The sequence below is a fragment of the Terrapene carolina genome, unplaced genomic scaffold (assembly GCF_002925995.2).
Source record: "Terrapene carolina triunguis isolate 2854851 unplaced genomic scaffold, T_m_triunguis-2.0 Scaffold85, whole genome shotgun sequence".
NCBI lineage: Eukaryota > Metazoa > Chordata > Testudines > Emydidae > Terrapene > Terrapene triunguis.
The window spans coordinates 10,440,905-10,455,365 of NW_020664436.1; the positions used below are offsets into that span (position 1 = coordinate 10,440,905).

The following is a 14,461-nucleotide window of genomic DNA, read 5'->3' on the forward strand; positions in this document are numbered from 1 at the left end:
ATGACAATGTATTAGATATTCAATTCAATGATTCCATAGAGTTTAAAATCATCAAATTTTGGTGTAGACCTGTTTATAAGCTGACCCTTGCTCTTTGATAAGTCACTTTTTTACCAAAAATATTTGGCTTATGAATGAGTATATATGGTATTTAGGCACAGTAACACAATAAACTTCTCCCAATCCAAATCAATGCAAACTTTAGACTATGCAGATGTTCAAAATATGGTTACAAGTACTGTTTGACTCCACTGGGTTCCTTTAGCTTGGCTACTCCTCCTGAGACTTGAATATGACTATGGGCTCTGCAGGGCTACTTGGTGTTGGCTTCTTCTTGACTGAGGAAAAGAAAGTAAGGATGGTATCTCCCAAATATCACACCACTTGTGGCAGAAAAATGAGACATCACTCAAAATAAGTTGGGCAGATCTGTCACACACTCTTATTCTCTCGTATATGAAAAATGAAACAGATAATGTTGATACCTAAATCATCATCACTGGACAACTGAGATATCCTGCACTGGGATTAGTAGGCCAGTTCACACCTCTCAGTGCTAAAATTCCAGGCTATCTACTTTGATTACACTTAGTTCACATTTTTAGAAGTTTTCTTTTCAGTAGTAAGAGCTAGAAACTTGCTTTTCTTTTATTTATTTTTTTAAATGAAAGCTGAGATTCTGTAGAACAAGACAGTACCTTCAAAGAAGTCAGTGTTCAGTGTATGGGTGTGTACTAGCTGTTTGAGTCCTGCTTCAGGCCAGACACTGCTTCCTCTCATGTTCTTTTAAAAAATAATGAATCAAGCAAATTATTGTTTTCTGAGATAGTGAAATGTACTGACTAGCTTCTTATCTATATCCCTTCCAATGTTACAGCTACTTTATCAGCAGGATGTTTGTGAGTGAGCGGATACTGCAGGAGCTATTAAGTAGATAAAGGAGTTGGATATTGACCCAGCACTATCTTTGTGACTCTACTTTCCCACAGATACTGGAGAAAAGACAGGGAACATAGTTTTCCTTAATATTACATATATTTAGGATGAAGACAAATTTCCATTGATCTATGTTAACCCTGTGAGAGGTAGTATAAAACATGAGATGCCATTTTGTGAGATAGGATCAAAGGTGAGAGAGGAAGGATTGGAATGGTAAATGAGCTGAAAGCTCAAAAGCAGTAAGAGCTCAAAGAGTGAAGATAACAGGAGGAAGTGTGGAGATACCAGAGTTGTGAGAAGGGACAGCAAGGCAAGAGTGAATACTAGAGCAAATGAAAATACTTAGAACCACCAAAAGTGAAGTATGAGAGAGTACCCTAGAGTAGCGGGTCGCCAGGGCTGGCTTAGACTCGCTGGAGCCCAGGGCGAGAGCCAGCCAAAGCCCGAGGGCTTCAGCCCTGAGTGGCGGGGCTCAGGTTACAGGCTCCCTACTGGGGCTGAAGCCCTTGGGCTTCAGCTTTGGCCTCCCCGCCGGGGGCAGCGGGGCTTGGGCTTTGGCCACCCACCTGGGGTAGCAGGGATCGGACTTTGGCTCCCCTCCTCCTGGGGTCGTGTAGTAATTTTTGTTGTCAGAAGGGGGTTGTGGTGCAATGAAGTTTTAGAACCCCTGCTCTAGAGCAACTAGGTGAATGTAGAGAGGAATGAAAGCACTTCAAAAAATAGTCAAGACAGAAAATAAAGCATTTATTATTTAGGTGTCAGCTCTGTCAAATGACAGTCATGGGATGACAGCAATGGGACAAGATCTCTCTGAACAGATCATCACAGATCTAGAGCTGATCAAACATTTTCAGTTGGAAAATGCTGCTCTGTTAAAACAAATTTTGAGGAAATTTGTTGAGTTTGAAAAATAATTGAAAAAAGCATGTGGCTGTTTTTGGAACAGACTGTTTAATTTCCCATTTCACAATGACTTTGTTTAGAAATTTATTTAATATTGTAATTTAAAAAAAAATTAAAGTCAAAATCAAAACATTTCCATTGAGCTGAACTAACTTTTTTCCCAAAAAATTTGTTGTAAGGAAATGTTCAAAATTCTTTATTTTTATTCCAATTCAGAACAAATTTTGAAATCACAATTTCCTGTAAAACAAAAATCCCATTTCCTGCATAGCTCTACATGCAACCACTGGCATCCAGCAACTAATGTTTTCAAAACATTTAATATGAAGCCAAAGGTAGTCATTCCAAAAATACCTTTTTTGGGGGGAAAAGTTTTAGGTATTTTTCTAAAATACAGAGAGAACTGAGATACTATTCAAAGTGGAGCGAGTTCCCGCACCCTGGCGCTCAGCACAGCAAAGCATGATGGATCAGCTGCTCTAATGTATAATTATAGGATTCTGCAAAAGCAGGTGATGTTCAAAAACAGACATCAGGACAAGGCTCTTGGAGGTGGATATGAATGTAGATGGAGTCTGCACTGGTTAAGGGTTTTAAAAGTCAACAGTGTCAATTTACAGTCTACATGGCTTTTGATAGATAGCCATTGTAAAAGCAGGCATAACACTACTCACTATTGCTGAAGGCAGGTGTTCCCATTGGAAAATTGGAAGTCTTTCCAGTGATACAAAGCTCCATCTGTAGTCCTGAAGTGTCATGAGATACTGAACTTTATGCCTATGACTGATCTAAGGCAGAGTATTCCCCACACTGGACTTGTGACAATGCAACTCATTAAGCAGATGCAGGGAACACCAATAATTTTTGGTTTTAATAGTATTATATTTTGTTAATTTCTTTCCTTCCACTTTGTTTGCATTTTTGACATGTTGTTTTACCCTCAAATTCTTGCCTTAAGGGGAATGCGCAGAATAGGGTGACCAGATGTCCCGATTGTATAGGGACAATCCCGATATTTGGGGCTTTTTCTTATATAGGCTCCTACTGCCCCCCACCCCCACCCCGATTTTTCACACTTGCTGTCTGGTCAGCCTAGCACAGAAGAATCAAGGGACTTTGCCTTCCCAAACCTGTGAATTGCAAAGAAAGAAACCAGCACTCCTCACATTCCATTCTGCCTCCTGCTAGAATCATACAAACACTGGCCAAGTATCCTTCACCTATACAAAAACCTTTCTGAGAGTTCGGCAAGCATGGAGAAAATATTCCCAGCTAATAGGGGAAATAATGCTGCAAACACTAGATCATCCCCAACTTGCTCCCACAGTCCTAATTTATCATTGCCTTCACTTATCTTGCTAATGAAAGAAAATCAAGTTATGCTAATAAGAATGTGTTCCCTGTAAGTTTTTTCTTTAACATACATTCTTATTCAACAGGATCTTCAGAGAAGAGACTGTCCTTATCTGTGTGTCTGAGAGCTCAACATATAGCTTAAATAAAATATCTAGAGATTCACATTGGGTATTTCATTCCAGGGTGGAAAAACTGAGGCTACTTTCCATTTCAATATTAATGCCGATTCATATCACAATTGACAACTATGTCTGTTTGTAATTTCTCACTATAAATTAATATATTAAGCACAAGGTTTACAAACATCCTCCTACTCTTTATTCAGACATTTGTCTATTGTTCACTACTTTTCCCAGGGACGTGTCTGAAGACTATTTTAGGTGGAATAAAGAGAGATGTTAACTACTGCTAGTTTATGCTGTATGTCAGGAAGGTAAAGAGATCCCCTTCATTTAGTTACTTTGCAGGAACCCACAATCAGTTAACAAATGTCAAAAGGTACTCTTAAGTACAGCTTTGAGATGTGTGCCATCTCCTCTCCTGAAATAGACTAACAGTGCTCCTGGGAGGCAGACAGGTTTCTGGTTCCCAAAAAAGCACGCCATAAACCTTTTCTGACCAATTGAAAAAATCACATGTGAAACTGAAGCCTCTCTCCTTCCACATAATGTGTCAGCTGTCTGTGAAGTCAGTGACTTAGAATTCATATCTCTATTAATTCCCTAGGTTCAATATTCCCAAGTGTCCTTATAGCTGTACTGTCACTTAGCATTTATTAATTGCTGCTAAAACAGCAAGTTCTTTGGGGGGGGGGGGGGGGGGGAAGGAGAATGAAATGTACTGGCTTCTAGAAACCAAAAAAAGAAATTACTAGTTTCATTAAAATACTATCAGATTTCTTGAAACCGATAAAATTGACAAAAGTTGGCTAATTGTGAAACTGATCATGGCAATCTAAGCTGAACTGCAGCTGACTTATTGCTAATATTTGTTTGTGATTTCATGAAAAAATTGCAAACCTGTGGAAACTACCTCCTCTGCCCCCAACATATGTGCATGCCTACACAGAGAAATCTCTGCATGTTGCTGTTCCTTCTTCCTGGATTTTGTAATGCAAAAATCTTTATACGGGATATTGTGAGAAGCTGAACAAAATGTTTGAAGTCCTCTCTAGGGTGACCAGATGTCCCGATTTTATAGGGACAGTCCCGATTTTTGGGTCTTTTTCTTATATAGGCTCCTATCATCCCCCACCCCCATCCCAATTTTTCACATTTGCTGTCTGGTCACCCTAAGTCCTCTCCCATGCCTCTTCAAATCCCTTTCTCAACTTGTACTTCAAAAATCAAGTTCCTTGTTTTTTACTTTCAAAAGACTTCATAATTTTACTCCAGCTTATCTTTTCCTTTCTCATTATTTTTCATTCCCCCTAAGGATCCTCATGGCCGCACCTCCAACCCCTTGGCCTCATCCCAGTGGCTGAAGGTTTCAGAGTTACAATGAAAAGCGTAGTTCAAATACTTTGGAGCTATCATTTCAGGCTGTCTACAGGCTCAAACAGACACCAGTTACGCTGTTAGTATTTAGTGTTCCATTTCAAGCATGGTGTAATCACTTAGGGCTAGTCTACATGGTACATTAGTCCACACCAGTGGGGTGTAAATTGTAATCTGCACCAGTCTATCATGCACTAACGGGCCTGTATAGACGAGCCCTTAGAAGAACATGAACACTATTTTCTAGGTACCTTTCACATTTCTTGGTAAAATTCTATATTTTAAGTAATTCCTTCTTGAGAATTCCACAGAAATAAAGTTTTTTCAAGCGCCTAAAATATCACAATCACATAAGTCACACACAAAATTTTGCACAGGGATTAAGCCTACAGAAAATCCAAAGACAGGATTTTTAAGAAAAAACACAATAAAACAAACAAAAAAAGATACTTGGCCTGTTCACCATCACCCCCAGCAAACCAAAACACATGCTTAACTCTATCCCTGTAATTACATCCTACTGACTTCCATGCAAGTTAAGCATGTGTTTTATTAGATCAAGCACTACAACTGTATTATTCTTTGCTAGAAAGGCTGACAGAGTACTGGACTGTCTAAGAGAACTTCCACTCTCGGATGTTGCCTCCACGGTTCCACTGTCCAGGCAGGCTCCACAGCCTCTGCACATGCTCCTTTCCTGATTACAGCCTTTGACAGCATCTCATTCTAGCTGCTTTGGGCATATTAAGCTTCTGTAGCAGGAGTATTAGAGTCCAATGGATTGGAAAGGTTTTTGGAGCTGTGCCTCTCTCTGGCAAACCTCTACAGGTTCTTCACTAATCAGGCTCTTGTTGTCTTCACAACTTTTTACATGTAAGTGTTGAAACATGTATCACTGATAACTTGATACACGGGCTACATAAGGTTTTCAGCATGGTGTTCACAAAAAATGGTTTTACTTTATTTGTCTGGTGTTTGTTGTCTAGCAAAACTGACAAACACAAGTAGCCAAGCCAGGCACTTGGTTGATTTGCAAGGGGGTCAAATCCTGCCCCATCCCAGATGTGGTGCAGCTGGGGCACTCCTCTATTGAGGTTATTGTACAATTCCCTACACCCAAGGTGGGGATGTTGAAAATAACTGCACAGCAGGTTGACAGACAAGGTGGGTGAGGTAATATCTTTTATTGTACCAACTTCTGTTGCTACAAGACAAACTTTTGAGCTTACAAAGCTTCTTCATGTCTGGGAAATGTATTCAGAGTGTCATAGTTAAATTCAAGGTGGATTAGATTGTTTATCATAAGTAGTCAACACATTTCAAGGGACCATTCAAGGTGAAGTGGCCAGTTAACACTCTTCCTATCCTAGGGGAGAAATGAAGGAGGGTTGGTAGAGAAAGGCCGCTGGAGGGATTGTTAGTGGGTTTCAGGTTGTTGTAATAAGTGAAATCCAGTGTCTATTCAGTCCATGATTTTTAGTATCTAGCAAAGTTACGAATTTAAGCTCCCAGGCTTGTCTTTTGAAAGTGTTATGCATGTTTTGAGGATGAGGACTGACAGAACAGACAGAATGGTCACATTGTGAAAAGTGTTCACTCACAGGTGATACCGTGTTTTTATCTTCTATCATTTTCCTGCGTGAGTTTAGTTGAGAGTGTAGCGATTGTCTCATTTTACCCACATAGTTGTTACTGGGGCATTTAGTGCATTGGATGCGGTACACCAAATGCTGTGATAGGCATGTGTAGGACCCATGGATCTTGAAAGATGTGCTGTGAGGGGTGTTGATCATTGTAGCAGTGGAGATATGTCTGCAGGTTTTGCATCTATTGTTTTGGTAAAGTCTAGTGTTGCATTGGTATGTCCTGGACTGTGCATAGCAGGTAAGAAGGTTGTTAATAAATAATACACCTCTACCTCGATATAACGCTGTCCTCGGGAGCCAAAAAATCTTACCGCGTTATAGGTGAAACCGCGTTATATCGAACTTGCTTTGATCTGCCGGAGTGCGCAGCCCCGCCCTCCCGGAGTACTGCTTTACCGCGTTATATCAGAATTCGTGTTATATCGGGTCGCCTTATATCGGGGTAGAGGTGTAATACCTGGCTTTTATACAGCATTTCTCATTACTAGATCTCAAAGGAGGTCAAGTGTCATTATCCCATTTTACAGATGGGGAAGCGGAGACACAGAAGTGAAATGACTTGCCCAGCAGGCCAATGGTAGTCAGGAACAGAACCCAGATCTGCTGAATCCCAGTCCAGTGCTATATGTACTATGCCACACAGCCTAAAGGAGCAGAGTCCTGTGAATCCACATTTTAATGTGGGCCAAAATCCGTTTGCAATTGTAACAATGTAAATCCAGCATAAGTGCACCATTCAAATTCACACTCGTATAACCAAATTTGGCCCTCAGTTTTGAGGCTAGCAAAATAATCAGAGAAGACTGAGGATAAAATAATTTATTTAAAAAATAACGTTTACAAATAATTAAGTTGATATTTATTTTTAAAGGGTTATGAAGGTATAATTAATAAATTTTCCATAAAATACTTTTAAACAAATTTTTGGTAGACCAATAGTAAATGTACTACATGCAGTCTTCCTCTTCACTTGTGTTTTCACAAGTTTCCTCTAAAAAATGTTACACCTTTTTCTCATTCACTGCACAATGAGTGAGGCTGGTGTCCCATGGACAGAACAGTACATGGTTACATAATTAAATAATGGATTCTAACATATGTACCCAACGGTAAGAGTTATGGTTGCTTGTGTAACCTTACCTCTGGAATTTCCTAACTTCTGAGTGGTTCGCTTAGTAATTTTAAAGTTCCCTTAATACAATTTTTTGTAAGGAGCATTTTTAGTAGAAATTATGGTGCCAAAATTTTAGATTACTCACTATCCCCACAAAATAAGATTATTTAATTTTATTTACAATCTCAGATGATGTTTTGGCATATGTTAATGTAGTACAGCATGAGAGAGCTTGGTTAGCTTGGCTTGATATTGAAAAGGTCCTATGCGTAGAGGGAGAATTACCTGCTTTGTGTTTTGTTTTTTTAAATAAAGATTGATACTGGCTTTTTGAGTGGAAAATTGATGAGTACATTTGGGATCCAGTTTTTCTGGTATCTGTATCAGTATTTTAATGGAATATAACTTGCTGCAGACAATATCATATAGTACAGAATTCCAGGAAAATGCCAGGTAACTTTTTTGCATGAACTGTTTGTTCTGAAATACTTTAATATTCTAAAAATGTAGTAAATTGCACCTCATATTTGAACATTTCCAAAAGAGAAAAACCTCTGCTATCTCAGCTCTTGACAGCCTCTCTACGGGGTTGTATAGTTAACAGTACCTGCGTAACTGGGTACACATATAATTTTCATTCATTAATAGGATTGGATTTATTCTTTCGCAGCACGTATAGGGATGTCCCAAGCACACTGCTTTCCCATCATCTGATCAGGGCATTTTCCACAGTTTCACAAAATGATTTGTCCTTTGTCAACCAAATTCTGACTAGACTGTCAATATGAAAATTCTGACAGGTATGAAAAAAATACATATAACAACACTCCATTTTATGTATTTGTGTACACTTGAGAAGAATTTTTAGTTTCAGAAAGTTGATTAGATGTTAGCAGTTTCATAAAACTGATGATTTAACTTTTTTAATGGTTTCCCCTAACTGGCGCAAGATACGATGTACCGTGACCATTGTACTAAACACTCACCACCTCCGGTACCTACAGTAACTTCAGTGTCTTCCTACATTTAGGATGTCGAGAATTTCAGGCCACATACTGTATAAAGTGAGACGCTGAAGAAATGTTTAACAAATCAAAACCAGACAAACCTTGTGGGAAGAGTACAGCAGCCATCAGCCGTCAGCCTGACTTGGGTTTCATAGCTATCCAGTGGACAAACAACTTGTTGAACAGGAGAGCATTCCACTGTGCTGCAATCCACACTGAAAACTGAAGAGGGAGGAGGAAAAAAAGAAAAAATTAAAACTCTGTTTAACTCTTGCTACAGAAAGTCTTGTGTGAAAGACACCATGATGAAGAGCCAACTTATTAATTCTTTTTATCTAGGCCAGAAAAGTTGCTTCACTAATTAACGTTCTCCAGACAATACTGAAAAATAATTACACTAACTCTGACTTCTGTTGCATTTGCAGGGTCAAGAACTGACTGAACAAATATTACTCAATTAAAAATTTATAAAGTCACCCAGACAACTCTTAAATTCAAGTTTGAAAATTCATACAAAGGGGAATAATCATTACATGAACATGGGTGGTGAGACATTGAGAATATTGAAAGCTGAAAAAAGCAAATGCCTGACATTTTTGGAGTATAAAAGTACATTTAGAAACAATAGTTTTTTTCTAAAAATAAAAAAAAAATAAAAAAAAAACTATTAAAATAAGAACCTAATAAACCTACTTTATTTTATTTTTTTGGTGAAAAGTGAAGCCTATGTATTAAAAGTTAAAATGTCTGGGGTTTAACCAGTGAAAAAATGAAATAGAGGTACTTATATTTATGCTTGGAAATACCTGATGTGCATCATCAGTTGTATTTTTAATGGATGTTCCATCAGGCTGTAATGTTCAGGGGTTTGAACATGACTGATAGTTCAGCTGCCTATTACTGCTTTTCCTCCTTAGGACAAACAAAAATAAACAACTTCTTTTTACGGAGGGTCAAATGACTGAGGAAGCAAAATTTATGTTGAAAATGTGGTTAAGCCCTATAATTTATAGTCAAGAAGTTGAAACCTGCTTTTTCTTAATTAATCCTAAATATACTATGTCTAAGTACATTTTACTGCAGCCTTACAAAACTGTCATGAAAGTTACTAGTCTAGACAAAACCCTATTTGCTCTTCCTTACTACTAGTATAGTAATGAAAAGCCTAATGAAATTTAGTTGCCCGTTTTTTAGAAAAAAAAATGCCCATATGAATGATAAGGTGAGTAGAATTTTACAGTACTGACAATTACACAAAACAACAAGCAATGCTTGATAAAACTCTGTTGGTATCACCTGAAGTGGCTGCTTATAATGGTGTGTGATAATTCATTATTCATAATGCCTTCTTCAATTATAAGAGAACAGACAGCGAGGTTAAATTCTAAATTTTTGAAGCTTTATTTTTGCATTCCCTATGGCATGATCTTCAGAAATGTTGAGCACTAATAGCTCCAATTGACTTCAAGGAGCGGTAAGCTCTCAGTCTCAGAAAAAAATAACACCGTGAATATTTCAAGAAGGATACCTAGAAATTGCTGTAATCAAGTTTAATAGACACTTTAAATATTTTGGGGGCAAGTCACTTGCCCCAACCCACATCTAGCATCAACAGAACTAGGTTAAGAATTCAGAAATTCTTGTCTTCTAGTCCAGTGCCTAACCCATTAACTTGCATAGTATCGACATGGCTATTCGTGGTAATGGAAATTCAGAATGTATTTCCAATTTATGTGGGGAACAAATGGAAGTGTAAGCTTTAAGCCACTATAAATAACCAGCACAGCAACCAGCCACATAAAAACAGAATTTTACTGACCCTTTTATTACCTTGTCTATTTAAAGTTTTAAGTGCTTTAGGTCAGGGACTTTCTCTTATGATGTGCATGTACAGTATCCAGCACAATGGGGAGCTATTCTTGCCATTCTACCCCAGTACAAACAATGACAATTCATAAATTTTAAGCTCAGAAGGGACCATTATGATTGTCTAGATTGACCTCATAATAAGGATAGAAATTCAAAATAATGAATAGTATACAGAACACAAAATCAGGCACCCCAAATTACCCTCTTCACAAGGGGACATTCAATAAAACTGAAAGGCAAAAAAATTGAAATTAATAAAAGAAAACATTTGCTTTTTTTATTTAACATGTAATTAACCTGTGAAACTCTTTGCCACTTGATAGTATTGAGGCCAAGACCTTAGGATTCAAGAAAGGATTAGACATTTATAGGGATAATGCAAAAAACAAAACAAAACAAAAAAAATCTATAGTATATTATATACAATAAAAAATGAGAAGGAAGATATACCCTCATTATTTAAAAAACAAACAAACAAAAAACATGTCCACTGTGGGGTAGTATCTTCCACAGCTTCTGGTACTGGCCATTGTCAGCTACAGGATACTGGACTACTGGTCTGATCTAGCATTGATCCTACCACTATAGGCACGTGTGTACTAGTTATAGTACAGCAACAACAGACCTGATGCCTTTGTGACAGTGAGGTCTACTTTTACCCCCAAATCTCCTACTGTTTTTGTATAGATTGTTCGTGCACGTTGTGTTGTTTTTGTAAATGTAACTTACAGAATCTTTTAATGTAGGGTCCCTCTGAAAATCCACAAACTACAGGTCCCCTACAATTTCCATTTGAAATACACAATCACTTATCAGCACGTGTAAGCCACGAAGAAATAAAGTATATGCCCTATACTGAATATATATTTTGCCCATGTATCACAACAATGGTTTGGTCATTTCCCTGTACTTAAGTCTTGTATTGATGTATTTGGCCCCACCTAATAGTTTCCTCTGTGATCGCCTACCCTGTCAAATAGTCACAGAGTCATAGAATTTAAAGCCAGAGGGACCACTAGATCATCTTGTCTGATCTCCTTTATAGCAGAGACCACCACCACCCACACACTAACCCAACAACTGAAATGAGACCAAAGTATTACAACGCACAGAAGACTAGACTATTATGAGCAACAGCAGAAAACAGAAGGGCTCAAAGCACACCAATGCCCGAGGACCCTGCACTAGCAGGGAAAATGATTAAGTGAGATATACCCAAATAATCCTAGCTTTAGCCAATGATTTTAGTTCATTGTTCATTTATTGTATAATGCTATGTTGTATATAACCATTGTATGCTAAATAGAGTACAATTGTAGGATTATAGAAGTAGAAGGACTGGTTTACACTACAAAATTAGGTCAACTTAATTTAGGTCAATCTACAGCCACTGCAGTAATTCAATTGGCTGTTGGTGTCTACACTACCCTCCTTCTGCCTGTGAAACACATCCTCACCAGGAGCACTTGAACCAACTGAAGTGGGGCATTCTGGGGCCCTGACAGCCATGCGGGGCTCACAGCTGAAGCCCCCCATCCACCCTGGAGTTACTTACATTGGCCCTACAGCCAATGTAAGTAACGCAATGTCTACATCAGTGGCTCTCAAACTTTTTTTACTGGTGACCCCTTTCACATAGCAAGCCTCTGAGTGCAATCCCCTTTATAAATTAAAAAAACTTTTTAATATATTTAACACCATTATAAGTGCTGGAGGCAAAGCGGGGTTTGGGGTGGAGGTTGACAGCTCGCGACCCCACCATGTAATCACCTTGTGACCCCCTGTGGGGTCCTGATCCCCAGTTTGAGAACCCCTGATCTACATGGACACTGTGTTGCCCTAAGTACACTGAGATAAGCCCTACGTCTCTTGTGGAAATGGAGTTATGTCGGTGTAATAGGGCACTTACATCGGCAGGAGCAAGACTGTAGTATAGACACTGACACAAGTTAGGTCGACCTAACTCTGTATTGTAGACCACGCCTGAGATTGATCAGTAGTTAGAAGGGATGATTATGTATTAGGTATCCAAGTAAGGAGGGCTGAAATGCAAGACCTATAGGCTAAGGCCTGTAAGATTCTAGCTTAGCTATTTTAGGCCTTAGAGATAAGAAATATTGACATAAGTAAGTGACCGAAGAATAACCTGATGCCATAAGATGATGGGAAAAGATGTACCAAGGGGTGAAATCGTGAAAGATTAATTTTAGAGGACAAAAATGCTCTAGAGGCACATTTTTCTCTAATACCTGCCTTAACCACAGGCTACAGGTTTTGTGTCAATGATAATGAGAATAAAAGGAACTATACACAACTTATAGAAAACCTCATGTTTTGGGGACACCAGGCCAATAAGGAAAAAAAAGAGGACTGACACTTTTGTATACACCTGCAGAGCATAAGCATCGTCAAAAAAAAAAAAATCAAATTATAAAAAGAGGGTGCCCAGATTGGGAAAACTCAGCTCCCTATGGGAAACTCCAGCAGGAACTATCCCTCTACTGATGACCAATCCATGAGACCCCCATCAGACCCTAACAGTATCTAGGAAGATGTGAGTACAACTGTAGCTAGAATGTGTGTGGAGATATATCTAGGATTTATATATGCGGTGATATTCATAACTGTGCTGGTAATTTTAATAAAATTGATAAAAGATAGTAGCACTTGTTCTTGTGATTGTATATGCTACTTTCCTTGGCCTTCATGTGTTCCTAAGTGCTCTAGACTTGAAACAGGCAGAGGTAACTGTTGAATTTGATACTGTAGCCGCCAAAGCTGAACCCACAGATATTGTAATACAAGATCACTAAATTTACTTTAAATAAAAATAAAAGGCTACATGGCAAATGACACACACACACATGCTGCACAGGAAGGCAAAAACCCACAGAGCTCACTGCAAATCTGATCTGGGGGAAAATTTCTTCCCGACCACTGATAAGACAATCAATTAGATCCTGAGCATGCGAGCAAGAACTAGCCACCCTCCCCCCCGAGAGAAAGAATGCACGGTGCCACCTCAGAGTCCTGGCCCAACCCTCCAATGTCCCATCTGCAGCTATGGCCATCTCCTGATGATTCAAAGGAAGGACATTAAAAACAAACCCTCTCAGAATACAAGGGGGGGGGGAGGCTGAAACAGTAAAGCACGAGCTTTAGGAACATAGGACATAAACCAGAAGTGAGCCCCAGAGCTGTTGAGCCTACTCCAAGTACTGATGATGCAGGGTGCTGAGTTTCACCTTTGATTTCAATGGGGGTAGCATCTCACAATTTAAAGTTATTTGTGTGTTCACACGAAGTGGAAAATGGACAAGGGTTGAACACGTTGCCCAGCTCTGAGTATTCCTTTGACTCATATGTAATGACTGCTTACTTTTTTTAAAGTTTGCAGATCCTCATTTTATGGCCTATGAAAATCTTCAGACTTAGGAAGTATCTTTCTTACCCTTCCTATATACAGAATCATAGACTTGTAGAACTGGAAGGAACCTCGAGAGTCCAGAGTCCAGACCCCTGCACTCAAGGCAGGACTAAGTATAAGAACATCCCTGACACGTGTTTGTCTAAACTCTCTTTAAAAAAAATCTCCAATGATGGAGATTCCGCAACCTCCCTAGGAAATTTATTCCAGTGCTTAACCACCCTGACAGTTAGGAAGTTTTTCCTAATGTCCAACCTAAATCACCCTTACTGCAATTTAAATCCATTGCTTCTTGTCCTATCCTCAGAGGTTAAAAAGAACAATCCTCCTTGTAACAACCTTTTATGTATTTGAAAACTTATATCCCCCCTCAGTCTTCTCTTCTCCAGACTAATCAACCCAATTTTTTCCCATCTTCCCTTCTAGGTCATATTTTAAATCTTTTTTGTTGCTTTTCCCTGGATTTTCTCCAATTTGTCCACATCTTTCTTGAAATGCGGCACCCAGAACTGGACACAATACTCCAGCTGAGGCTTAATCAATGTGGAGGAGAGCAAAAGAATTATTTCTTGTGTCTCGTTTACAACACTGCTGCTAATACATCCCAGTTTGATGTTTGCTTTTTTTGCAACAGTGTTACACTGCTGACTCATATTTGTGATCCACTATGACCCCCAGATCCCTTTCCACAGTACTCCTTCCTA

General features: G+C 38.9%; 1 protein-coding gene across 4 annotated transcripts in view; it reads right to left on the reverse strand.

Annotated features, from left to right (window-relative positions):
• CRIM1 (cysteine rich transmembrane BMP regulator 1) overlaps positions 1-14,461 on the reverse strand; it is a 287,081-nt gene that overhangs the window by 144,949 nt on the left and 127,671 nt on the right. For 3 of the 4 annotated variants that reach the window (XM_024209734.3, XM_024209733.3, XM_026649628.2), the window contains exon 4: positions 8,563-8,683. The exons of the other annotated variant lie outside the window; for it this stretch is intronic. In XM_024209734.3, coding sequence (XP_024065502.2) covers positions 8,563-8,683 — 121 coding nt within the window. The remainder of the gene's footprint in view (positions 1-8,562; positions 8,684-14,461) is intronic. 4 annotated transcript variants of the gene reach the window in all.